The following is a 27,470-nucleotide window of genomic DNA, read 5'->3' on the forward strand; positions in this document are numbered from 1 at the left end:
CTTGCTCTGTTGCACAGTTTCCTTAAGGCCCATTAACATTTGTTTACCTATCAAAAGCAAACTGCTAGAAATTAAAGTATGCTTTGATCATTGGAGTAATTTTCTAGACAAAAGATGAACAAACATATAACTCAGAGAAAATTATAACACAAAATTATCATGGTAATAACTTGAGATACAGCAGCCTTCAGTTATCACAAAGCATGAGCAGCAAAGTGAATGTTAGATAGGCTGAGATAGGAATGGGGTTCTGCAGTGTGCAGCCTCGGGCAGGCTCTGTGAGAAGGTTCTCTCTGTCTCCAGCTGCTTCAGGTATTTTACAGTGATACCATGCAACACTCACACATTTTTCAAGTAGTTAATTCCTAAATTCTGCAGATTACTCTCAACAAAAAGACATGACTAAGACTGAGCTTAATCAAGTTCAAACTCAGCGCAATGAGTCTCAGTGGAATTTCATTTGCTGTTTCCATTTAAGAACTTAAATGGCCTGCCCAAAAGCTTTTATCACTTGGTTTAAGAAAATATTTCATGTCACTGCCTCTTATAAGCCTTCCCTTGTTTATATTCTTGCTGTCATGGGCTAACAAAAAGTTTTAGCTATTATCATCATGCATGTCCTTCTAGTTTTTCCTGGCCCCTTTTTAAATTTCCATGTGAATAAAAAAGGTAAGTGTATCCATGTGAAATAATAAAAATAAAGTACTTACTAAGAGTGATACATTTTATTAAACAGTAAATTAACTCCACTGGATGCTTAACAAATAATCTTTTGGCAGGAGAAGGTTAAGAGAATAGACACACAATCCCTGATAAAAAAGTACAGAGGAAAGGATTCTTACCTACTGGAGATATTCCCAATAAACAGTGATTCAGAAAGATTTTCACATAGTCATTTAAAATACATTTTAGTTTTGATAAAATGTGATATCTCCTTCAGTTGAGAAAGAAAAATATTTCTGTGTGTATTGTAACATTTAGAAACATCTGCGTTTCTTCTTCAAGAAGCATCAATGCAGGACAAAAAACAGACTTCAGAGTTGGGAACCACCTAACTGAGAGCATTTTGCTACAACTTACAATAAAGCCTCATAAAACTAGGGCTCTGCATATGGAATGTGCCTTACAAATCTCCAGGAACTCTGCCTTGTTTTGCAGAAATACAGCCATCTGCTAGTATCTGGAAGGGTTTGGACAAGAGACACTGCTAGAAAAAGCATGCCCTTGATGTCAGTTGCTGGAATAAAAATGAGAAAAGGCCCATGTGGGACAGCTGGGTTCTAAAGACCCACAAGTGCTCAGTGTTTGAGCCTGCCTTGCTTTCTTCCATGCTCTATCTTGCTGCTACAGCTGCCATCTCCACGGCGCTGCCCCGCGTCCCTCAGCAGGGTGGTTTCTATCAGGTAGCAGCAAATGTTGTGTTGGCTGCTGGCTGGCCAGGTGCCACCAGCTCCAGCAGGGAGTGACTGTGCAGGCTGCTCACATGCACAGAGAAACACCAAAAACTGCATAAACATCATCTGCTCAGCTCATCTTCCCCGCCATCCCCCGCCTCGAGATTTCAGTTTAAGGCAGTATTTTATTTGTATTTGAAAATTATATTTAGGCTAATAAATACATTAAGTTAAAATAAATAAACACACACAAAAACCATAATTATTTTAAAATAATCTTTTCCATTTTTCAAACAGCCACAGAAAACATCAAACATTTCAAAAAGTCAAAATTAATATTGACTGTTACATTGATATATGAAGAGAAAAGCAAATAGGAGGTGGCCACATGATGACTATGTTCTGCTAAAATGATAAAGCAGTGAAAATGCCAGGTATTTCAACTTGCCTGATTTAATTTGAAATGAAAAAACACTGCATGTAAAATTAGCTATATATTAGCACAACATGTATTAATGGTATGCCTGTTACATTATACTTATGTATATATACCAAATACATGTATTATCAACATACTATGCAATGTACATTATATATAAAAACAGGATATATACCACATAATAAAGAATAGATTTTAAATAATTATATAAAACATTAATATTTATTACATAATCTAAATTGAATAGCACAATTCAGTATATGCTCATTACATAAATTACATTAATGTAAATGTTATGTTGGTAAGACTCTCATTTATATACTGGATACAAGTATCCTTTTTTTAATGCAAATCGGAAATAGGAGCAGGGAAGGATCTGAAAGAAAACGGAATAAATGGAGAACCAACCTGACAAGAGAGGATTAGACTGCTAGAATTGCTTATTCTTTCAAAATTAATGCTGAAAGATAATGCAATTGTTCTTTACATAACCAGTCAGGGAGTTAAAAGATCACAAACAGAAAATAAGTCTGACACTAAAGAACAAGAATAGCACTAAAATAAAAATCTGTAACCCTTCACTAAATCTGGGGTGATAATTAGAACCAATTTTTTTAACACTGGAGAAAACTTCTCTGAAACATTTCCTTACTTTTTGACAGCTTGGTTCAGAATATTTTAGAAGCCAAAATCTAGATGTTTTGCAGGTATGCACATGAACTATCTCAGCTGCATTTCATCCTCCTGAAACAGACACCAGCTCTTTAAGGGACAAATGTGACAGTGACACAGTCCCTTAAAGAGCTCCCCTTCCCTTATCCAAGATGGCATGGGACGGGCTCTTTCTGCCCTCAGCTATGATGGCTATCACAACATTTTCATGGACTTCCTGCCCAGAAAAAGGAGGGACACAGCTGCCTCCTGCTGCCCTTACCTAACATGGCTGCGAGGTGCTTCCCTGCTCGCCTGTGTGACAGCGTCGGCAGAAACCAAGCAGAAGGAGCTGAGGCTTCCTCCCTCCTCCTCCTGTTTCTCCTCCTCCTCCGAGCACAGCACAGCACAGCACAGCAGGCAACACTTCACACAGAACTCCTCATCCACCTGTTGCTTTCCAGTTCTGGGATGGACACTCTCTGGTAAGCAGCAGACACCTCACAAAATCCCCATACAACAACTGTATCCTCATTTCAGAATGCAACTGCTTTCTGGATTTTCGTCTTAGCCTCTGACTCTGCCCCTGATAACTTCTGAACTCATCAGGCATTTTGAAATAGGAGTTGAGAAGGCTGAGGGATAACTACACCCATGCAGCTCCACTGAGAGCTGGCACTCATGCAGAGAGGGAAGGGTCAAGTTAATGTCCTCCATGAGCAGGGGGCACAGCTCAGCTGTTCCATGAGCCTCTTGGCAGTGCCAAAGAGAACTAGAAAGGCACATACCATTGCCAGCTAGTTTTCTCATACCATTCTGTGAGCCTGTCACAGTGGGATTTCTCCAGGGGATGAAGAAGGGTTCAGGAAAATATAATATGCCAGTGGCTTACAGTTTAAATGACACAGTTATATTATATTATTATTATGTTATTATACATACTTAGAACATCAGAGAAATGTATCCACTGCTCAGTTTATTATTTTACCTGATTCTCTTAGGCCCTGTAGATGGTAATGAATCTTTTTCATCTCTAATTTTACTTCCAGTCTCCTTTCTCCATTAAACATGCACACAAAAATATAAAAAATGCTCTCAGAAACATTATTTTCATTCCAACACCTGTAGTACCCTTTGTGCCCACTTTTTACACTTTGCAATTCCAAAGTGCTCTCAATTATTTCTACTTGTTCAACTCATTCCCTCAAATGTAACTCCTCATGGACCTAAATTTATTCTTTCTCCATCTTCTTTTTATATCTTTCCTTCTCTCTTTGATTAGTTATGGCACCTTGTGTGCTGTAGGCAACAGCCACACTAAATTTCCACTTATTTAAAAAATTAATAAGAGCAAATTATGATTATCAGAGTAGTACAATCTCATAAGCTGATGAAAGCCATGAAGTGACGTGCCAGATTTTTTTTCCCTGTCAGGAGAATTAAAACTACGGATAAACAGTTCTAAACATTCCACCTATCAGTTATTTGGTTTTGTCTTCACAAAATCAGACTCGTCTTTAATCTTGGATTTCATTTCTCTGTTTGAAACACAAATGGTACAGACTATTTTGCTGTTGTTTTCTCACTGGATTGTTGGAAAAAAACTAGTCTGTTATGAATTAACCTCCCTTCCCCAAATCACAATTCAGTCAAAAACAAAGGGAAAAAAAATGAAGGCAGCCCTGAGACTTTACTGTGCTACAACTAAGAACACAGCAGTCATGCTTTGTGTCATACACGGCACTGCCTTACCTTGATCGCTGCTTTTCCCCTCATCCACTGCTGAAGTGCCTGGCCCAGCTCCTCTTCTGTCCTCCACGGCTGCCAGCCCTTTCTGCCATCCCCCATACCCCTAATCCTAACACCCTGTCACAGGGTAATTATAGTGCTGGCACGACCCCAACATCTATCTTACATCAACAATTCCCACTTGTTTGCTTTACAGGGAATGACGGAATTAAAAATGTATTTGGACTGGAGAGACTCGTTCGGCACCAGATGACCTTGACAAGTGACCTTTCCTTGGCTTCTAGAAAACAGGCATAAATATGACCTTGGGTGATGCTCCATGGCACCTGAAGGAAGACACAGCACCAGTGACTCTGCCTCAGTCCTGTCGCTCCAGGAATCCCCCTGCTCCAGCTGCCAACCTGCAACAAGACACGGCAAACACGGGCAGGGTTCCTCGGCCCCTGACACACCAAACCACACCGCGCCTCCCTCGCTTCCTAAGCTTGGACCATGAAACGACCGGACGTGCACAGGGAAAGCAGGAGGATGTTCACCAGACTCCTGCAGGCTCTGCCGAGCGCGTGTAACCCCAGCTCCTCCCCTGAGCTCCACCTTTCCACAGAAACACAAAATATTCTGAGTTGGAATCAGATCGAGTCCAACTCCTGGCCCTGCGCACGGTGCCCCAGGAATCCCGCCGTGATTTGTGAAGGTTTGTGAAGCGGCAGCCTTGGGGCCATGACCACTTCCCTGGGGAGCCGATTCCAGTGCTCGACCACCCTCTGCGTGAAAAGCCTTCTCCTAAAATCCAACCTAAACCTCCCTGACACAACTTCGGGCCATTATTTATAAGGGCTGACCGCTCGCCCCCTCCCTCCCAGAGCTGAGAACAGCGAGGGCAAAGGACGGCACGGGGCTGGGGCTCACTCACCTCCCGCCCCGGCCGTGCCGTTCCGGGGGAACACCGACCCCTGTCCCCTTTCCCCTCAGCCCTCCCGGCCCGGCCCGCCGCCCCCTCCCGCGCGCCCGGAGCGGGGCGTGGCCCGCCCGTGCCGCAGCCTCACCGCGCGCAGGGCGCATGCGCGAGGNCCGGCCCCGCCGCCGCGGCCACACCGGGAAGGGCTCCAGGCGCTATGGCGGCGGCTGCGCGCAAGGTAAGGGGGGAGCGGGGCGCGTCCCGTGCCGCCCGCGGGGCCGAGGAGACGCGGGGGGACGCGCTGAGGGACGCGCCTGACCCGGTTTGCTTTGGGCCCCGCAGGTTGGAGGAAACTTCCCGCGGCCGGTGGCCTCCTGAGCGGCAGAGCGAGCGAGCGAGCGGGAGCGCCCGGGCCCGGCCGCCAGGCCTCTCCCGCCGCCGGGGCAGCGGAGCCGCACTGGGCGGGCGGAGAGCGCGGGGGTGCGCAGCGGGCCCGCCTCATGCGCAGTCACCTGCGGAGGGGCTGAGCGGAGCCGCCGCCGCCGCGCCGGGGGCTCCTGGCGAGCGCTCGCCGGGGCAGCCCCCGTTGCCCGGCCCTGCGGAGCCGCCGCCGAGGGACGCGCACCGACCCCGCCGCCAGCCGGAGCCGCCGCCGGGGAGCGACCTGTCAGGGAGCCTCGCAGGCCGGCCCCGAGAACCTTCCCACGCGCTGGTTTGTCCCCGGGAGAAGGCGAGTTGGGAGCCTCTCCATGCCTTATCAAGTTCATTATCTGAGCGGCTCCCGGGAGCTCTAGACCAGTTCAGCTTTATCTGGTGTGAGGGAGGAAAACAGCGTAGCTCTCGCACTCCATCCTGTATCGAGGACCACCTATTCTGCTGGGGTTTAACACACGAAGATGGTGAAATGCCGACTGCTGGGTGAACCATTAGGTCCCTGTTGTGGAACGAGGGCTTTGTATTCACCTTCCAGTTCCTGATCTGTGCCGTGTGTGAGGGGACGCTAATCTTTCTCCTTCATCCCCCTTCCCTAACCCTTTCCTTGCTTCCATGTTGCATTGGTCAGACTTTTGGTCAGTGTTGTTTACGGAAGGGGGGGGGAAGAAGGCAGTTGAGGTTACAAACAAAAGTACTTGTATGACTCATCTACTTGGATTTAAGAGATTGTATCCTTCTTTCACGGGGCCTTTGCTTCTCTCTGAAGGAATCAGATGCTTTTTCCTATTCTTCCAGAGGAGGATGGATTGAAAGTTGTACGTTTTAGACTTTTTTTGGGCCACTGCTGATATTATTAAAAGACATAATGGGACTTTTTCACTGGATTATTGCCAGAATTAGTTTACACACTGAAACCATGAGTTGTTAGGCCTCTCATGATAATATTTGTCCTGCTTTAATATAAAGTTGCTGTGGAGGTGTTTTTAAAACTGTGGAGGACAGTCTGCATCAGAAGAGGCTCTCTTCATCTCTGGTTGGTGTGGCAACCACAATCTGTCCTCGATGCCTTCAGCCTTGGCCATCTTCACCTGCCGCCCGAACTCCCACCCGTTTCAGGAGCGTCATGTCTACCTGGACGAGCCCGTCAAGATCGGCCGCTCCGTGGCTCGCTGCCGGCCAGCCCAGAACAACGCCACGTTTGACTGCAAGGTGCTGTCCAGGAACCATGCTCTTGTCTGGTTTGACCACAAGACAGGCAAGGTAAGATGTTCATTTAAACAACACTGGAGCTGCACGTTTGTTCTAGCAGCTCCCTGTGCATTGCGGATCGCTCTGGTTTTGTTGTCATAAATATGGTTGCATAGGGCAGGAGTAGGATTTGTTTTCAAGTGGTAGCTTTCCAGGTAAGTTGGTAATTTCTTAATAAGCAGAAACTTTGACTATTATGAAAAGTATATGAAGCTAACAGTTGAAAATGGTTAGTTGAAAGGCTTTGCTTATTTATTACTGGAAATAGGTGATTTTGAGGTGAGACGTGCAAATGTGAAAGAACATTGTATCAATATAGTGGTGTAATAGTATTTTTTTCAAATGCAGAGAAATTACTGTTTTATTGGTGTGTGAAAATTGATTGTGAGGAGCATTGAAAAATGGATTTTAAAAAGATTCTGTGCTTGTTTGGCACTCCTCCTACTTGTCCTTTCAAAATTTTGTGGAGTGGTTTGTTTGGTTCTGATAGGAGGTTTATTACTGGCAACAGGAGTGTAATGGATGGCATTCATGATATAGTATTATTGTAAGTGAAACTTGTTTTCAAATACATCCTGTGTTCTTAACTGTTCCTCTCTCAAGTCTGGCAGTCTTGTTAAGCAAAATTGAGGGGTTCTGTAGTGCATGTTTTGTCCACTAGGGATTGAACTGGGACAAGTAAAGTTGTTTTACTTAATGACTGTCAAGTTAATTTTAAATATCCAACGAAAAATTAACAAAGGGCAGACTGCAGTCACTCAGCCTTGTATTTTTTCCCCAACTATATTGATGTTAAACTCTAGAATGTAACATATTCTGAGTCAGCTGGTTTTCAGCTTCGCACCAAGTCCTTCTATGAAATGCAGTCAGTGTAGCTCTGGATTTTAAGAATAATATGGTCTGTAATTCATGCAGATTTTTCAGTAGTATGACACAGCATGAGGAGCAGTACAACGCAGTCAAAGTTCTTAAACCTTCCATTGTTAACTATCCTGTATTACGCAATGCTTGGACATGATGGGACAAGACAAGCATTTAATTTCTTAGGGCTGGATTATGGCTTTCAAGTTACCTGCAGGTAATTGTGCAAACTGCTATCTGTATTAAATGTTTCATTAAGCATCTTGCTTTGACTCTCTTGTGTATATGATGTGCATTCTTGGATTCTAGAAAACTTAAGTGCTTGAAATACTTTCAGTTTAGTCTTTACCCTTTCTTTCTTTTTTGATTCAACAAAGTAAAATGCTCCAATTTATTGTGCCCTTTTTAAATTAGAAAGTATTATGCATATAGCTTTTTTATCAACATTTCTTACAATTTACAAGATTTTAAGACCCCCACGTGCACTATTGTGGTTACAAATATGATCTCTCATTTTCAGGTTGGTTAATTTGAGAAAGCACTGAGTGTTGAGCAAGTCTGCTAACTGATAGACAAGCTTCAAAAGCCATCAGCTATGAGGATTTGTGTTTATTTTTAAATTTCAGTTAGCTTTGGCTTTTCTAATATAGGTAAAAAAATTATATGCTTACTCATTTATCTGTTTTAAAATCTTAGTACTAGTGGTAATTAAAAGGTTTGTGTTTGATAGTTCTTGGGATAACACCATGTGAACATTTGACAGAGGTCTGATGAAAATTGCCAAAGTGGGCATCTGTAGCCATAGTAAACAACTAAAGAATGGGTTTGTGATCGTGCCCTGGAATCCATTCGTATTGCGTGTTAGATGTGGTGTTGTAAAAGGTTTAAAGCACAGGTAGAGCAGTGAGGAGAATTTCAGATTCTGTGCTTGGTTGTTGGCTGTATGGACTGGCTTTTGATCTGGTTGAGTATGGCAGTGGTAAATTGTGAGACAGTTAACAGGGTGGGGCAAATGCACCATTACATGTTACAGGTGTCAAATGCTGTTGTGAAAAGGCAGGTGGAAGACACAGATAAATACAGGCTTGATCTTGAATCACAAGAACTACTTAAAAAATTCTGTGGTGTTTTCAAAATACAAACAAAATCATGCCAGAACATTTACGTGCAGGAACATCAATTATCATTGTTTACATAACTGCTAATAAGCACATCTCATTTAGGAAATTGTCATTATCCTATCAATGACCTATATTTAAACCTGCACAAATTCTCCTTGTCAGAGTCTTGTAAACATTTCTTAGAACCTTATATATAGGACATTAATCAATTCTGGATTTTTTGAAAGATAAAATAGCTTCAAATGTTAATTTAGTAATGAGAAAAACCTTCAGACATTTCAAAATAGTTTGTTAATGATCTGGGACTACAGTTTCATAAGTTGGACTTTGGCAATACCAGTTTCAGGCACTACCAGTCACCCACTCCAGGCTCTGTTGCCTCTTGAGCTGCCTTTCAGTTATACTTAATTTTTTTTTTTTTTCATGAGGGCTTGGAGTTTTGTTTAGTGAATCATGTGAGTGATCCTGTTTACTACATAGTCTGTAAACAATTTTGTCAGTATTATCTGTAAATAGGGGTAGAACCTGAAGAGAGGGAGCATCAGTAAGCTATGCCAAGGAAAGTAATACAGAATTTTTTTCCTGAGGCAGAGGAAGGTATGAACTGAAATTTGTTGCATAAGTAGACCAAGCTGAAGATAACATGTTATTTAAAGTTGAAAGATGTGAATGTTTATTTTGTATAAAGGCACTTTAATTATGCATGGAAAAAGTTATTTGCCCAGGGAGATAATGTCTATGTAACACCAGCATTATTAAGGTTGAAAATAGAATGAGTTTTCAGGATCACCAATACATAGCAATTAAAAGAAGGTACTTAAAGCTGGATTTGCTTTTTGAAATATTTTAAACATTATATGTAAGCCTAAATATGTGTATGATAAAGGTAGAAGGAGATGGTGGTGGGATTATCTGTACTTGGACTTTTTCTGTGCATAGTAATATTTTTAAAGACAGCTGGTGCAATGCCTCTTCCTTCCTGTGTTTGTAGATACAGCATAATAACTCCTAGTTAACTAGTGGATTTCTCATGCTGTGATAACATTAGAATATTATAATTAGAATTCATCTTGGTTTTATTTTTTTTTTTAGTAATTACAAGTTAATGAAGCTGGGTTTTTTTAGAGGTGCCTGAAAAAGTGACTCACTAGATACGTAGGAAGTAGATGTTGTGCTGAGCATGGAGTGTTCCAAAAAGTGTGAATCAAAGCAAAAGAAAAAGTGGGTTATATTTCAGAAAATCTAAATGTGTTCAGTCAAATCACTGAATATGAGAAGAAACTCTTAAAAATAGTGTAACTGAAATAATCTTAAACTTGTTTTTTTGGGTTTTGTTTTCGTTTCTAAAAATAAGCAAGTGCAAGACCTTTGAGAATTTGTATGTGACTTCCAGGCTGAAATGCTTCTGACAGATGTTGTAGAAGCTTTTAGTAGAAACCTGAAGCTTCTGAACAGATATTCAGGCTTTCAGAATCTGGAATTATTCAGTGCCTGACATTGTTGTGAGTTGCAATTGTTAGTACTTTTTGTAGGGAAATCATTGTCACAGTTTACCAAAGGCTCTGAGAAACTGAAAAATAAAGTATTTTCTTAGATCAAAAGCACTCCAAAGAACTGGTCATTTTTAATAACTGAAAAAAAAAGTGTAGGCACAAGTTGATGTGTTAATGGTAGCTAATGCTATTATTTCCGTTTAATTCAAAGTGGATATAAATTGAATTGAGCACATTGATATCTTGGTGATGCAAATGCTAAAGTAGTGTATTGAAATCCATAGTCCCCATAACAGTAAATGAAATTTGTTAAAGCTGTGCATTGTGGCTTCTGGGCTTAAAGTATGTGGGATAAAAATACTACAAAATAGTTAAAGAAAACAAACACAAAACAGATTCCCTCCCTCCCCCCCCTCCCCAACCCCTGAAAAAACCAAACCCCAAAAGAACCAACCAAAAATGCAGGAAGAAAACCCAAAGCCAACCAGTCACACCAAACCCCAACGACTGAAAACAGCCAGCCCAAAGGCACCGCCACTTGAACGTGATCTGAAGGACGCAGTGAGGGTTACTCTGGTCATGTTTGGGATGACACCAACCTGGGAGTGTTGGTGTGGTGGGGGTGAGGTGATCTGCTCAAGGGCAGGGCAGCCACAGGGACCTGCTGTGCTGAGTGAATGGGCAGAGGAGCCTCAGGACAAACCCAGAAGCTGCACTTGGAAAGGAAGAACCCCTTGCAGCTTATTGCACCCCGTCTAGCATACTGCATTTAATTTTGAACCACTAATGCAAGAAATGCATTGACAAACAGGAGTTGAGATTAGATAGTCTTTTTTTACTGTGTTGTACTAGGGAGTAAAGTAAATTGATATGAAAGAAAGCAAACAAAATTAGTAAAGAGGAAATATGTTACTCGCTTAACATTACATAAAATGTTTTGTGGATATCAAGAACTTGGCACGATTCAGGAAAGCACAGAACGTTTTCTTTGGACGTTCTGTTTGTTCAGAAGTATTTTAGTAAATTTGTCTTAAAAAAATAAGTGGGATATGAAAAATGGTATTTGGAATTGCAGGGTTTTGGTGGGAATTTTTTTTTCCCACTGCTTCCAGTAGAGAATCCTGTGTGATACCCTGGCCTGTTTAGTGCTGATCTATGTAAAGTGTGTTTAGTTTCCCATGTATCAGTAGCATTTATCTGGATTGATACCATGTCTGTTATTTGGTTTTTCCTCTATTGTATCTTTTCAACTCTCTGTTAGGATTGTTGTCTGAGAGATGAACAGATGTTTTATTTTTCAGTACTCTTGATGTTGCTGTATGCTTACAGTCTGCAGTGGAGACACTGTCTTTGAAACATTGAATGTTTGTCCCAAGTGCCCTGGGGGACTGACCTGGGATTTGCTGTAATGCACTAAGGTGAAAGTGCAGTGCTTAGGTGCTTCTGGTAAGAGGGTGATGTCAGGCAGCCCTCACATACACCTGCTAATATTTTTATGTAAGTGCTTTTCACCCTGAATGAACCATCCAATTTTATACTGGTGTGATCATGAGAATAGTATGGGGTAGGGAGCTCTTGCCTTTGACCAACTTCAGCCCCGTGGTTTTGGGAGATGGTGTAGGAGTGTGGGCAGCCATTTATAGTAGAGGTAAGTCAGTGCTGACAAGGATTTCCCTGCAGAGATACCATCCAGAGCCACTGCTGCAGAGTTAATACTGTAATTCTTGGAGCTGATCCATTGCAGTCATGCTGCATCTATCCTGAGCCAGGAACACCAACACATTGATTAGGCTTTAAAAACAAACAAAAATCCCTTTTGTATTTGCAATGAATTTTTACAAACCTCAAATGAATCAGGTTACTTAGCTGGAATGGAGGCCAGTAAATGTGTTTTTCTTAGATCTCTTATGGGGTGGTTTGGGTTTGCTCCTGATCCCAGGCTTATAAATGCAAAACCTTGCTTCCCTACATTTTCATTATATAAAGTTGTTCTTGATTTTTACTTTTTTGTGTGTTAGTTGGGCAATCCAGTGATCATTTGCAGGTGGATTTACATAGCCCTGGAGAAATACTTTGATTTGGTTTTGTCTTCTCATTTTTCTTTTCTTAATAAATGTGACAGTCTCGTTTGCTTATTTATATTATGAAGGTAATTGAATTTAAGTATGCTGTAAAGGGCCATGTGGGTGAGGAGTGTCTGTGTCACTGTGCAGCTTTGGTTGTGTTGATTTGAGTGTGATATAGCTAGAATTCTGCAAAATGTGATACATACTCAGCTGTTTTGTTACATTTTGGGATTTGTAATTTCTTTTAGTAGATAGCATTAAGTGCAAATGATGAGTGTTTTTGGAACAAAGAGAGTGAGATTGAAGCAAGAATGCTGTCTCCATCCCTATAGCTAGCAATTTTACACTCTATTGCTACTAAATTATATGACTGTTTGTTGTCTCTGGATTTTCTTTTGAATCACATTAATACTTGCTTCCTGCTAATGTTGTTCACTTGCAGAGAGTTTGGATTATCCAAGAGCTCTGAATTTTGTTAGATCTCACTGTGACCATGCATTAATTTTCCCAACTTCTCTATCTTTCCAGAAATATTTCTGCTTGTGACAGAATTTTTGGAAAAAGGCTCAACATTATCACATTTTTGTTGAATATAGGCAAGTGTTTTTTCAGTCTGTTCTTGAAGTGGGAACATCAGGCAGAGAGATGGGTTGGACTATACCCATCTTGCAGGAAGACATATCTCTCTGCCAGAGGCCTAGAACAGTTTCCTCCTTGAAAAGGAAAATCATTGTGCTGGAGCCAGACAATTAATTGGATACAATTTTCCTGTTGTGTTGTACCAGACTTGTGTGTGATTGAGCAATGCCTTAGAGTTTATTTCAGTCTTGAGAAAGTATAAATAAATGATGAACTTCCAGCAGGCTTATAATAGAAAGTCCAAAATCCTGTAGTAACACTGTAGTTGAGTGGAAAAACACACAAAATGCTAGCAGGAGTTGGACTTTTTTACTTTCGTAAAAAATAAACATAAAAAGTACAGGGGTTAGTCAGGGGTAGTTTAGGGGATGAGGGATTTATAGGATCTTTGCAAAGCTAAGGAACATTACAGTATTGATAGTTGAACTGTGATGTGTAGTGAGGGGAAATATATGCTATTCATAGAACTTTTAGGTTATAAAACAACATTAACCAACCATTGGAAAGAATTGACAGTTAGATGGGCTCAATTGCAGATGTCCTAATAGTGTAAAATTGGAGAACTTGTAAATAAATACAAAAAATAGTGACAGTATTGTGCTATGTTAAAGTAAGTTTTTCCCCAGTAGGAATACCTTTAGTTTTAGTTTTCACATGATAATTCAAATGTGTTGAAAATATTAATTACAGAAAGTCTTCAATACAGAATGCATACAGTGTGTCATATATGTATAAGACCTGTATAAGAACAGAAGGGTGATCTTTTTCTCTTGTGTTAAGACGGTATTGAATAGAAACCTAAGAATTAAGTTATTATTGCTGGATATTCTCATAATTACACTTGTAGCATTTCTTCCATAAAAATAAAATAAATGCAAGAGCTTACGATAGAGAAGTTATGGATGCGATAGAGAAGTTATGGATGCATGTAACCATGTATTGAGTAATACCCTTTTTAAAGGAAGGAATAGAAATGTCATGTTTCAAATCCAAGATGAAAAGCTTTGTAATGGGCTAGATAGATATTTGTACAGCAAGTTCTTTTGAAGACATTTGGTACTGGCTGCTGCTGTCTGCATATGTCATTAGTCTTATCTGATACGGAAGTTTTTGCTCTTAAATGGAACTTTTCCAAAGTTGTTCCTTCTTTGGAATGGAATGAGCTGAAGTTTAAACCTTGATTTGTCTAAAACTTAGTCTTTGCCATAGTATCGATGTTCTGTAAGTGGGTTTTTTTGTTTGTTTAACCCCACCCCAGCAGAGTTTGATGATCATGCCTTGCTTTCTGTTTTTTGGTTTATTTTAATTGGTTTTCTTGAAGTGTGATGCTTAATTATATAGGCTAGGAGCCAGATCTCTTGGTTCTGCAAAGCTGAGCATTTAGCCTGCCTACCTTTTTGCCTTTAAATATCCTGGTGACCTTTCCCAGTAACTCGTGGCACAATTAAGTGTCATTCTCTCCTTTTTTTCGTTGTTAGCTCTGGTAGTTATGCCAGAACTTAGAGGCAATAGAATTGCAAATCAGTTTCTGTAGTATTACTTGTGATTTTATTCTGTCATTGCTGGGTTTTGCACTTTTGCCTGCTATTTCCAGGTGCTTGAAGAATCTGAAAGCTTTCAGGAGGCATAATGAATTATTTGTAATTCTTCATGTTTAGAACTCTGTTATATAAAAAATAAGCTTTGTTTTTTATCTCTGATTGTGAAAGAATCCATTCTGCAGCCAAGTTATTTTTCAGGTCTGTGATCTCTGTAGGGAACTCCTTTTTGTCTTCTTACCATTACAGGGATTCCTCTTGCTGGATGCCAGAGGATTTTTAAGGTTATGTCAATATTAACACATACTTTTAAGGGACAGAGAATAAGTTTGATGAAGTTCCTTTCGTTTCTACGGATTCCAGAACTTTAGGTCATTAAGTAGATAAGGTGGTATCTACTTTGAGTGAGGTTACAATACTGTGAGCAAGGGCAGCAAATCCTGTGACATGGATGAGCTGGCATAACTAAGGTTGGTGTGCACCTCAGGAGATTGTTCAGTCCAGTCTGCTGGTCCACAGCAGGTCTAATGAGTTGAGGTTGCTTGTGGACTTGTTAGAGAACTGTGTGTACAGAATTAATCCCTACTAGGAAATGAGCTTCTGAGGTCAGTGGCAGGCATATTAGCTGGTAGATTAGCCTGTGTTGCTGTTACCTTATGTTTCTAACTTTCAGTCTATGTATATATGGTTAGAATTTAGTATTATGCTTAGCTGGAGTACTTCTTTTATAGTGTAACTTAAAATTTTTACCAAAATGCATCAGGTAAATTTGAAAAGAATTTCTGGAGGAAAAGAAACACTAAATTAATGACATAAGAATGTTCCTAATTCCATAAGAGTGGAAATAATACAACACTTTCACTTCTAGCTGTCAACCACTACTTCCTTTTTAAGTACTCAAAGGGGAATTTTTTTTTTTGGTCTTCCTCTTTAAGGACCTTTTGTAGACTGCGTATTTCAGCACTTGTAAGAGAAAGCCAGGAATACAAATTGCCATGGAAAGGATATATTTGTTTTTGCAATCTCTGTAGCTGTTCAGTGGTAGGTAAAGCTGCTGGTTGTGCTGCTTAAGCAGAGCTTTGGTAGGATATAAATATTGTCAGTGACAGTGAAGGCCAGTGATTTGGTCTATGAACAGAGCCTTTCCTATGTAATTAAGGGAATAAGTGATAGGGTGCTATTTATATTAATAATATGTTACCTATAACACAGAAAGGCATGTGGATGTTCTAAGTCTATTTGAATGCTCTTTACCCATGGCGTCATTCTGATCTTTGGTCACATTTATGAATGACTCTTAATTAGAAAGTTAAAAGTGTGTGTGCTGTGTTTAGATAACTTCTAACTTGCACATAAACAGAGAAGAAAATGTTTCTGGAGTTTTTGTACTTGAACAAATGCATTGCATCAGCACACAAGTACAGCCTTCCTTTCAAAGTGCATGTTTTGATCCTGAATGTCTGTAGACATGCTGCCTCACTGACTGAGATCAGCACAGATTGTACATCCATCCTGTGGCAGCACATTGCTTCCTGATCAATTGAGTGCAGATCTACATTTTAGCTGCAGATTGACCTTCCCTGACCCCGTGTTCCAGAAGTGGGCTTGGGAAGGGTTGGATTGGCAAAGCACTGCACCAACACACTTGTCCTTTCTCTGAGCCACTCTGGGACATCCAGATTGCATTCCTGGGGGCTCCTTAGGTCACTCTCTTCTGGGATTGTGCCTGCTTCACAGGTCAGTGTGAATGTGCTGCAGTTGAATAATTTTGAATGCAGTTATGGAGGTAAGAGGGGTTTTTTTACTCTCCTCTGGTTATCAAATGTAAGTGTGCTCATTTTCCTTCCTTCCTGTCCCATGCAGCTTAATGTTGAGCCTTCCCAGGATAAGTGTTGTTGGATAAATTTTAGATGATTATCTGGGTTTTATAAACTAATACTAAAGGATCTTCATGACTTCTACTCTTTATTTTGGGATCTGTAACTTGTACTTTCTTTGATATGTGGTATGGTTTAAACTTGCTGGATGCATCTTTGCATCATAATTGCTGTGTTGTAAATAATTGCTTTGTAATATCCTTTAAAGCCTTTTATGAAGACGTAGTTTTGAGTCTAATGTTAGGGTACCTGTAATCTTGCACGGTGATTTCAGTGGCTGGATCTGCTTGCTGGTGTTTTGCCTCAAATCTAGAAAGTATGTTAAACCATTCTGCTTTCAATATTGCTTCAGACAGTTGTTATACAGGTGAGCAAAGCTCAGTGGAGACTATTCTGACTTTTTCAGACCAAAACTTTTCAGATAGTAGAAGGATTTAAGAAATAATAAGTGCTTGGTTATACTTGTAGACATTTGGAAGAGGTATTTTTTTTCAACTGCTACACTCATGCTGGGGTGTCCCAAGTATTCTTTTTCATGGGACAGTTGTAGTGGCAGGATTCTAAAATGTGAATTCATGATCATATATGGACAGAAAATGTTTTAACCTTGAAGTTTGTGTTTACAGACACAATCAACATGCATTTTTATTTCAAAACTTATATGGTTATATTTAATATATAAAATTATGTTTAATATTTTTATTTAATGGAGAGATAATGGAAGCATAAAAAAGAAGAGACAAGGCAAATCAGCTTCCTATGTACAGTCTCTTCTATGAAAACAAGATGTGACTTTCCAAAAGTTCTGCTTGAATTTACAAATAATGTGGTAAAAAAGTCATAAGAAAAACAAATATTTTGGAACATAGGAAGGGGCCAACTTTTAAAAATTTTAATATTAGCAGTGACAGTGTAATTGCTAGGACATGAAAAAGGACTTTAGTGAGTCAATTGAATCAAATATGAAAAATGGGCCAATTCAGTCTTTTTTGTTATTTTTGACCCATATAACTCCTGCTCTGGGCTTTCCTTTCCCTAAAGCTAGAGATGATACAGTGAATGGACAGGACCAACCTGCTACTGATCTGAGAGTCACAAAATGGTTTGGGTTGGAAGGGACCTTAAAGATCATCTAATTCCAACACCCTTGCCATGGGCAGGGACACCTCCCTCTAGAGCAGGTGGCTCAGAGTGCCATCCAGTTTGGCCTTGAACAGTTCCAGAGATGGAGCATCTTCCAGTTGTTTGGGGCTTTTTTTTCCCCAATTATTGTTAATTTCTTGGTATTTTTAAACTTAATTTTTCTCATTAAGTACTAGCATAGTAGTAATAGTAGTAGTTATTATTATATTCCAAAGCAGGAGAATATCTGTCAGTGCTTTTAATAATTCTTGGTGAAATGTCCCATTTCAGTGGAAGAAAAGCACACCAGCAGTAAACGGCTAGAAAATCACAGAGGTGTTGGGTACATTACATTTGCCCAAACAGCTGTCAGGAGTGCACTTCTATCAGTTGTGTCCATTAGCAGGGTTCTTTTGGCTTGTCCATATGCTGTGTAGACTTGGGCTGGTGGAGGTGAACTCCTTATTTCCCTCTTGCATTGTATTTCTGAGCATTTGAAAGAGTATGAGCTATACTTGCCTTTCTAATGCAGCCTTTGAAGTAGGAGTGTTGTTTGTGGTTTAAAAGAGGGAGGAGAAAGTTTATCTCTTTTGATAAACAAGCCTTTGGAAAGAGCTCTGTGACCTTGCTTAAAAAAGGATTATGATGACAGGAATGTCTTGTATATTTATTTTATATAATCACAAGTGGTAAATTCAGTTAAATGTGGCTTGTTTACCGTGTAAAACACTTAGATACCTGCCTACACTTGAGGCATAGTAAGGGTATTATCATTTAAATGTCTGAATTATGATACTTTACATACTTGTTTAACATGCTAGCAGTGTATGCAGCCAAACTTACAAGTTTTGAGAGCATTATCATTTAAATAACTTGAGTTGTTTAGTTTTTTTCAAGTATTAGAGTGTTATGTTCTGGAGAGTAGACATGGATGACTGTTCTTTATAAAGGTGTTCACAGGTTTTTTCTGCTTGGGTAGAACTGTTAAAGATGTCCCATAGCAGAAAGCCTGCATGACTTGCATCTTCCCACAAAGCTGATGAGAAATTGAATTTTGAAAACTGTGGTGGAATGTAGAGCCCGTGTTATTTGCTGCAAAACTCAGAGCTGCAATTCAGAGAGAACTCTTGCTTTTCAGTTTCAGTTCTGCCCTTTGACAGGATTTTGTTCCAATTCAGAAGTGCTTTTTTCACTATCGATTTGTGTTCCGCTGTGCTTTCTAGTACCTTTGACAGAACAGCTACAGCAAATAGCACAGAACAAAATCTTGTCAGCTTACACTGTGCAGTGAAAATGTATTTTAGAAAATCCAAGGTCACTGAACATTTCTGAAAATGTTGGTGGTAACACTCATTTAGAGCATGATGCTCTTGCCACCATTAGGGCAGTAATCTAATTGAACAGGAATAGTGAAATGGAATAGGCAGCAAAAAAGCACAGTGAACCCCAACATCAGAGTAGGGTGTTCCTTGTTTCAAATAGCTGATCCTCTTGAGGCCTAAAGCCTCTGTAGCAGGGAGTTCCTCTCTGTATTGTGTTTTTGTCAAATGCTGGGTAGTAACTTCCTTTCATTTTCTTTTAATGTATGTATATTACCATTAGCAAATATGATATTCAGGTTGGAATTAAACTTCCCTTTATTTTTTCTGGTTGAGAAGGTGAAAAATAAAATGTTCTACAAAGTACTGTTCTTAGGAAAGTATTTGACAAAACTGAAGACATAAGAACAAATCTATGGCAGAAAAGGTCATGGGTACACTGAATATTTCTAAACCAGTTGTCAGATGCCAGGTGAGCTCTTCTGCATAACTGGTCCATCATTCATCCTATCCTGCTCATGTTGATTCTTGCACTTGGGCCACTCTTAAAACAACTAAAATTAGACTTCATCTCTCTGTAATGTCAGTGCTGTCTTCCTTCAGACTTTGGGATGAAAAGAATTGCAGATTTTTAAGAGTTACCTGTTTTTCACAATGCTTCCCCACTGGAGTCTATAGGTAATCCCCACTGCTGCCTTCCTCTTGCTACTGTCTCTTTCTGCAAAGTGCAAACAACAGTGGTAAAATTCCAGCTTTGTGCACCTTGCCTTCCTCTCATGTCCATGTGGCTTTGAGTATGTATGGTGATGGAGCATAAGTCAAGTTAGGGGCTGGAGAGAGGGAAATCAGGGGAGCGAGGGAAATCAGGGGAAAGAGGAAAGGCTGGCAGAAACTTTTCTGCTTCTGCTTCTCATTCTTTCTAAATACAAATAACCAGTTCTCAGGTCACTTTCTCTGGTTTGAGCTGGTAGCCATGAAAGGTGGCCTTCAGGTGCTCAGATGCTGTGAGGGCAGGAAGCACATCTGTACAGTCAGTTCAGAGAACTTGGAGGTGAACTGTGTATCAGCACTGAGGCTATGCTGGGATAAAGACTTGGGTGAGAAGAGCACTGAAGGTACCAGGGAGTTTGCATGGGAAATTCTACAAGGATGGGATAGAGACAAGGGGATCAGTGTTACAAATGGATCAAGTGATGCAGAAGGGAATATTGAAACTGAAGAGCAATTGAAGTCACAAGTGCACACTCTAGATTGCAGTTACCCTTAAAAAAAAAAAAAAGAAGAAAAACCAACAGGAAACATGTATTGCTACTTCTCCTTTTTAAATGTACTTGTACCATTAGGCACAGGTGCCCAAAGAGCAGAGTTCTGCGCTATTGAAAAATGATTGTAAACATTACAATTATCATTTAAGGTAACAAAGCTTTTTATTGGTGATTTTCTGTGTTATGCTGTATGAGTATTTAATTTTTAAAAAATGCTTACTTCTCTCAGGTTCTATTAAAATATTCTTAGCATGTTGCAAAGAGCCATTGTTGTGAGCAGTGCAGGAATGGCAGTTGTAAGGAGCTGTACTTGTAGTGAAGTAAAGTATTTCCAGAGCAGATAGATAGTTTATTTATTTTTTTTTTTGAACTAGTTATGTAGTTGGAAAATGGGTGATCTTCTGTGAAAGATTTTAGGAGAAATAGTTTCAGCTTCTTATATAAAACTGTTCTTAGTGAGGAGTATGCTGTCTCTCTGCCATATTTGAGAGACTCACTGCTGAGCACTTCACCTGTTTTTAATTGTGACGTGTTAATGAGAGCATTCCCTATTAGAGTTCACTAGGTGGTTTGGTTTCAGTTGAAATAGCAGCATGGAGATACTTGTCATTTGTGTGCTCCTGTCACAACTAAAATTGTTTGTTTCATACTTAATGTAGTTTTGAATGTGTTGTTTCTTGAAGAAATCTACTAATTCAGTTTCCATTTTAGTTGATACTGAGTAAAGAGTAATGTTTTTATCCTTGAAGTGACAATGATAATTTCATATGTGCAGAATGTAAAAGGTCTAGTAATTTTCTTTTAAAATTAATGGTGATTGTTTATTTCTTTACTAAGTTCGTTATTTGGTTGAATAAAGTGACTTTGTGACTTCTTGTGGGTTTTTTGTTTGTTTTGGTTTTTTGTTTACTAGTTTGCTGTTTCTGGTATTTAAGTTTTCAACTAAACCTTTCAAAGGGAAGTGAAGAAAACATCAAGGTTCCTGATGTGCCTGTTAAGAAACACTGAGGTTGAGAAACAGGTGGCAGAAAGCTGCTGGGTGGTGGTTGATGATAGTGTGTCATGCTTTGCATTAGTTCTGCTTGGCACTGGATGAGTGGATGGTATTGGAAGTCTGGAGACACTCAGCTGCTGAGTCTGGAGGTTGGCAGGTCCATCCAGTTTGTGCAGTCACGAGGCAGATAAGCTGCTCAAGTTGTCCAGTTTTGAATGAAGTGTGAAAAGTATAACCTAACAAGGTAAATGAGGCACCTTTGTTAAGAGCACATGTTTATTTTTTCTGACTGGAATTAATTTTAAGAGACAGAGAAGCAAGTAAATGTACTAAAAATGCGCTTTGTCCCATGAGAGGTTGTTAAGAATTAGATAATATACTTTAAGCTCAGAAGTTTAGCACCCCTTTGTTTCTAAGGTACCTTGTTGAATCTTGAAGGAGTACAGGATATTCTGTGATGTTTTTCCAGTCCCTTGTGTGCTTTGCGTGCTGGGAGGGGCCTGGTCTACACTCAGTTCCACCTCGTGTCTGTGAGTGTTTTGTCTATTCCAAAAGAAACCAGAAGATAAAATCAGGGAGAGAGCTGGAGGTGTCCCGTGGTGCTGTCAGGGAGAGGAGCGCAGCGGCTGTGGCTGCGCAGGGTGGGCTTCCATAATCGCTGAGAGGTGTCACTGCTCCCAGCACGGGCCTGCTGTGCTTGGGCGAGCTTGGTGGGGTGGAAACTGTTTGAGATACAGAGAAGAAAGCAGGGAGCTGACTCCTGACACTCTGGAAACCTAGATGGGAGATTGTGAGGAAAAGGACAGCGCGGTGCAGTGAAGCCAAGAGATCTGTCAAGGCTTGGGGTGGTGTGTCCGGTACTTCCCAGCGCAGTCTGTCCCTTAACAATGGCTCAAATACAGCGCCTTGCTCAGCCCCCGGGAGCTGCTGTCAGGTGGCAGCAGAGGCAGGAGGGCATTTTGAGATCAAGGAGGAGAAGGACCAGCTTACTTCTGTCCAAGCCTGTGGTAGACAGACTAATTCCTGCCTGCTAACCAGAGCTATGTGGAAAAGTACTTCAATGTGAGAGGGCCTGGCCTTTTACTTGCTTCCTGTATCTCTTAGGTTGTGTAACTTTGGTGGATATTCACAGGAATTTGTGTATAACCAATGAGGAGAGCTGTTACTGATCTATATACAAATTTCATGTTCTGTTTCTAACAATAACATCTCTTGTGAAATGTTTTTTCCAGTAAACATTTGAAAATTCATCTAACAAAAGTGTCACAGATTTGTTTGGGATTTTTAATTTTTTTTCTTCTATTAAATAGTGCAAAGCTGTAATAATCCAGTGAAACGTTCTACCAACCTGCATCATGTACTGTGTTTGATATGCCTTGTATTTGCTTAAGACCCAAGTATACTACTTGGCTGCAGAAGAGAATCTTTTTCCAAAAAATTTAAAAGAAGAAATAGGGACACACATGTTTCTCTTAAACTTGTGTTTAACCCTGTTGCTGTTAATGCTGCCAATTCCCAGTGGCCCAACCTATTTTCCTTTGAAACAAGCTTTGGATAGCATCTAATTCTAATTAAAGTTTATTAAAGCTTTGTACTAACAGTAGACTAATTATAGGTAGTGTAAAAGTCTTGCTGATTTTCCTTTAATCAAAGTGTAATCTTGTCTACAGCTGTATTAAATTTAAGCTTAGATGACAAAGCTCTTGGAATGTCAAAGCTTATTACTTAACAGCAAACATGTTTTTTGTGGGAAGGCTGTGTTTGTACTGGGAGTGCAGTTTGAATGTTATGTGAACTTAGTTGGAGGGCTCATCTGTTTTGGTGATACACAGTACAGATGCTTTTTTTCCATGGAGTAGATGGGCCAGTGTAGATGGGACTGATTTCATTCAGAGCACCAGTGCAGTGCCACTATTATTAAGTGTCATCATTTTTAATGACAAGCTTGCTGAACTTTCTTCCATGTTCTGTTTGGACTATAAATTCTGAAAGAATTCTTTAAATGTTTTTGGTTTGGGCTTTACTGTATGTCCTTCTGTCACTTGATGTTTTTGTCTTTCAGTAAATTACTCATTTTCCTGGTTTGGTTTAGTTTCTGGACCTTGCTTTCTGCTTTTTGAAGAGCATAGATATTGAATTGTAGCAGAATTTAATATATTAAATGTCAAGAATGCATTTCAACAAAGGGTGATCTTTGTACAGAAAAAGCCTAACTGTTCTCAGAACAGCAATTTTTAAAAAATGCTGATTAGACACAGAAGAAATCTGTGTGTTAATTCCGGTTCTTTTGCAGCATATGGCAAATTTCTAACTAGATAATTTTTACCATTGATTAGGAAGTTTAATTTCTATATGTAATGGGAAAAGCCTTTGACAGCATTCTGCTTTTTACCTATGCTTGCTTATTCTGGATAGAATTCCAGTGACTTGCATAATTCAGTATCAAGAACACTGAAGTTGAGAAACATAATTTTAAAATTTGAGAAGTATGAGAATTGTTAACGTAGATGTTGAAGTGCAGAAATAGCTTGTTTGGGAAGCTTTAGACTGTAAAGATGGAATTAATATTTTAAGCAACCCACAGAATATGTGGGTATATTCCTATAATTAATGGAAAATACAGTATTAATAAAAAAAAGTTGAACAACCAAATCTTCATTAATACAAGCAGTGTTCAGCTGTAGTTTCTGCTCTGCTTTTTGTGGCACTGGTTTTACATTACCCAGCCCGGGCAGTGTGTTGTGTATCATGGCCTTGCCCTCTAGTGGCTGCAACTCAACTTTAAATAGTAAATGGAAAAGGCATTTTCGTGCTTAGGGAAGGGATTTGGGAAACTTTTTATGGTGGTTTAAAGAATTTAATCATTGGGGGGGGCTGTTTCTTCTTAGACTGGCAGTCTAGAACTACTCTGATGCTAGAAAGACATTCTTTTTTGTATTTTGAAAATTTTTGTCGTGTTCTAGAGGAAAGTATGGCATATTTAGTACAAAAAATTGTAAAGCTTGATAATGAATTTTCAGAGGTCTGGGTGACCACTCCCTCAGGCTTTTCAGTTGAAAGGGTGTAGGATTGCCAGCAGTACTTTGCAGTTCACCTGCTCCTAATGCCCGCTGGCAGATTGGTCGTGGGCACTGATGTGTTCTGGGTGCATTTCTGGTGACAAAGAAATTAAGAGATTTGGGTTATTGGTTGTTTTGTGTGTGTATAATTTTTTATTTTTAGGTTGTCTGAAGAATCACATTCATGGGCACAGGTGTTATGAGTGTAACATCCGTGATGACCCTGATGGAAAATAACTAGGGGAAAAAAACAGCAAATACTTCTGTCTGTGTAGAAAGCTGTACCAGTCAAGTTTTGCCATATTAGCAACTTGTCTAATCTTTAAATCCAATGTACCTTGCATGAGATTTTTGCCCTTGACTAAGACTTGTGAATTGTGAGTCACCATGTTTGGTCCTGCAGTTACCAGATCCTTGAACCCCTTATCTGCCCATCCCTCTGTGGGGCTGGTTCTGCCATGAACCTGTGAGAAGGTTGGCCCTTGTCTTGAAGCCAGTAGGACACAGGTAAAGACATGAATGATGAATATTCTGTAAGATTGCCCATCAAAAATCAGCTCATGCGTTCTCTCCCATTGCTGGCTGACCCATCTCCATATGGTCTCAAAGGAGCACCAGAATAAATAAGCCTTTGTTCATGAATACCAGTATTTAATTACTACTTGCTTTAAAAGTCCTGATCCAGGAATGCATTGCAAATAAATACAGCCTCCTCCCAGGATGTTTTCACTCTCACTTTGTTGGAGGTATGGCTTGGCAGTGCCTTGAGTACAAATATTAAACTCCCAATTGTCAGATTTCTCCTCTGTGCTGGAAAATGAATTTTCCATCTTTGGATGGAGCTTCTCTTTTGGTGTTTGGTTTCCACTTAATTGCATTTGCTCTGTGCATGGAATGCTGAAGTTCAAAACACAGAATGAAAATAAATTTAGTAATTTTTTTTTAAGGTTTGGTCTGCCCTTGATGCAGAGGAGTCTTTGGAAAAGCAAGGAGGAGCGTATTGCTCTGGTGACCTGTTGTTTTCAGTATGAGGAGCTGTGTAGTAAACTCTCCCTACACTCTATTTGGGTAATACTTGTGGTTTGGACCTCTTACAAAAATATCTTGTTTGACATGATTAAAACTAGTGCAGTGTCATTTGTACTAAGGCAGCTCCCTTCAGTTAGGACTTGTACTTTTGCATCTTTATTGGCTGCTTTGAATTTATATCACAGTAGCTTTAAGTTTATCCTCAGCATTGGCCTTTTAGCTGTAGTTTGGCAATGTGCTGAACATTATTTTCCTTGTGTCACTTGTGCTGTGTGAATTAATAGTTTGGGAGCAGATGATGGCAGAAAGCAAGCCAACATTGCTTTGTGCAAAGGAGAGGTGAATTAACTAGGCCTGCTGCAGATGTTTCTTCAAAAAAACCCAAAAATACTGTAGTGATATTAGACAAGTCCTTTCAGATGGAATATGTTCCTTAATAAAAGGAAGGGAGGAACTTTCTTAAAATTTTCAGGATATTTTGAGAGTTTTTACATATACAGAGATAATACCAAACCACTGCTGCATTGCATTTAGAGGTATGTGTGAAATCTGATAGGAGTTTTTTTCTTTATCTGAACATGTGATCACTGGGAGTTTTCTCTGCCATAAACCAGCAGCAGTATGGAATTAATGGTAGTAGGTGAACACAGTGCCTTGTGTGGAAGGAGTAGAAATGAGAAAGAGTTTGAAATAGTTTCAACAACTCCTTTTGCTCTCTGAGAAGTTGTCAAGTCAGCATGTGAAAAGTGATTCTTCTGTGCCAGGAGCAGAGGAGCTTTGATGTAATGATTAACTAATTTAGCAACATAGCAGCGAGTAGCAAGACAATTAAGAAGCTTTTGCAGTTCTGCACCTGCCTTGAAACGTCAGGTTATGTTGGGAGTTGGAGTTTGCTGATAAACTAAGGAGCTGCCTCATAATCTTTTGCTTTGGTATAAGTAGTTCTCTTCTGGTGGAGTATCTGGTAATCTTGGCTTCTGTTGTGGTTTTTCTCCAATTTGCATGCAAATGAAAATGTAATTGTTTGCTGATAGAAGTTCAGTACTGCAGTTTTCTTAAGGAAAACTTCCCTTTCAATTAATTTTTTCCTAGTTATTTAGTTACCTCGTTAGCTCAAGATTCTTGAGGAAGCAGAAAGAGTGGATAATGTTGGTGTTGGATTTCTCATTCTGAGTATTTACTGACAGATGCTGATAGTATTTCAAGATTGCTTTTAAAAATATCTGGTTTTCATTTGTTTTCTTCTTTTTCTGTAGTTTCTGGTTATTCTTCAATGTTTTGCCATAAGAACAATTAATTTGGTGTCTTTAGTAGGTGTTAGAGAAATTTGATTTTAGTTTTTGTTTATGTAAGGTTCTAATAAGGTCAGTTAAAATCCAAAGACCAGGAGAGATGTATGCTTTACCTCTGCTCTTAAATTAGAGCAAAGCTCTGACAAACAGGACAAACCTCTCTCTTTGTCATACTTTTCATTGCAGTAGTCAGATAAATTAAAACCATATTTTATTTTGGTCTTGCACTTCATAAGGTTGGCCAAAGAATGTTAACTATCAAGTTTAACCATTTTTTGATTGTGAATTTAAGAATAAAAATTTGTTTTCTGAGTAGTGGTAGTGTTCTTCACTAGTGCAGAATATTTATGGGTGGTTTTGCCTCCTAAAGGTAAATTGCAATAATACATTACAAACCTCTAGAAACATGTACTTGAAAAGAAATTAAGATTGTGTATGAGAACCTGCTTTTTGCAGAGCTTATTTCTTTTATCTGGATGCGTGTGTCCTACAAATACAATCTTTGGGAATTTGTACATGCTGAGCGCAAGTTAACTTTACTTATTGCAAAGTTTGAGTTTTCATGTTGCCAAACTTTAATTACATTTATTAGAGTAAATAATGGTGTTTAGCTTTCAGTCTAGTTTTGTAGGAAAGTATTCTTGTAAGGGCATCAGGATTGATGAGTATTTCAGCAGTATTTTACACTTGGAAGTAATTAGCCTGAAGAAGCCTGGATTTCTGGATAATGGCCTATTAGAGTGTTTTATTTCTTTATTTTAAAGCTGCATTAAATTGCAATCTATTTCCATAATTGATTAATACAAAGAACACAGTAGCATTAAGTGAAACCTCAGGAGGTCACCTTGGCCATATGTTTTCCCCAGAGTCCATGTTTGATGTGATGATAGAAGTTGAGATAAATTATACAAAGTAATCACTGGTGTCACAGTGATACCTGATATGAGGCTGTACAAATGTCTTGTGTAACAAGAGGCTGAG

At 39.6% G+C, this 27,470-nt stretch overlaps 1 protein-coding gene and 1 long non-coding RNA gene across 40 annotated transcripts in view; one reads left to right on the forward strand and one right to left on the reverse strand.

Annotated features, from left to right (window-relative positions):
* Positions 1-1,664: 1,664 nt before the first annotated feature.
* LOC120514031 lies at positions 1,665-5,303 on the reverse strand. The gene is made up of 2 exons (XR_005630403.1): positions 5,147-5,303; positions 1,665-4,634 (listed from the first exon to the last, which is right to left on the reverse strand). It is a non-coding gene; the product is annotated as an uncharacterized LOC120514031 (long non-coding RNA).
* A 1,293-nt stretch (positions 5,304-6,596) lies between these two features.
* LOC120514026 (sarcolemma associated protein) overlaps positions 6,597-27,470 on the forward strand; it is a 92,690-nt gene continuing 71,816 nt past the window's right edge. For 38 of the 39 annotated variants that reach the window (XM_039734036.1, XM_039734034.1, XM_039734033.1 and 35 more), the window contains exon 1: positions 6,597-6,826. In XM_039734036.1, coding sequence (XP_039589970.1) covers positions 6,629-6,826 — 198 coding nt within the window. In that variant the 5' untranslated portion in view covers positions 6,597-6,628. Of the gene's footprint in view, positions 6,827-16,121; positions 16,270-27,470 lie in introns of those variants that run through there. The other variant, XM_039734074.1, reaches the window with a different exon arrangement.

The sequence above is a fragment of the Passer montanus genome, unplaced genomic scaffold, assembly GCF_014805655.1.
Source record: "Passer montanus isolate IOZ18808 unplaced genomic scaffold, ASM1480565v1 scaffold9, whole genome shotgun sequence".
NCBI lineage: Eukaryota > Metazoa > Chordata > Aves > Passeriformes > Passeridae > Passer > Passer montanus.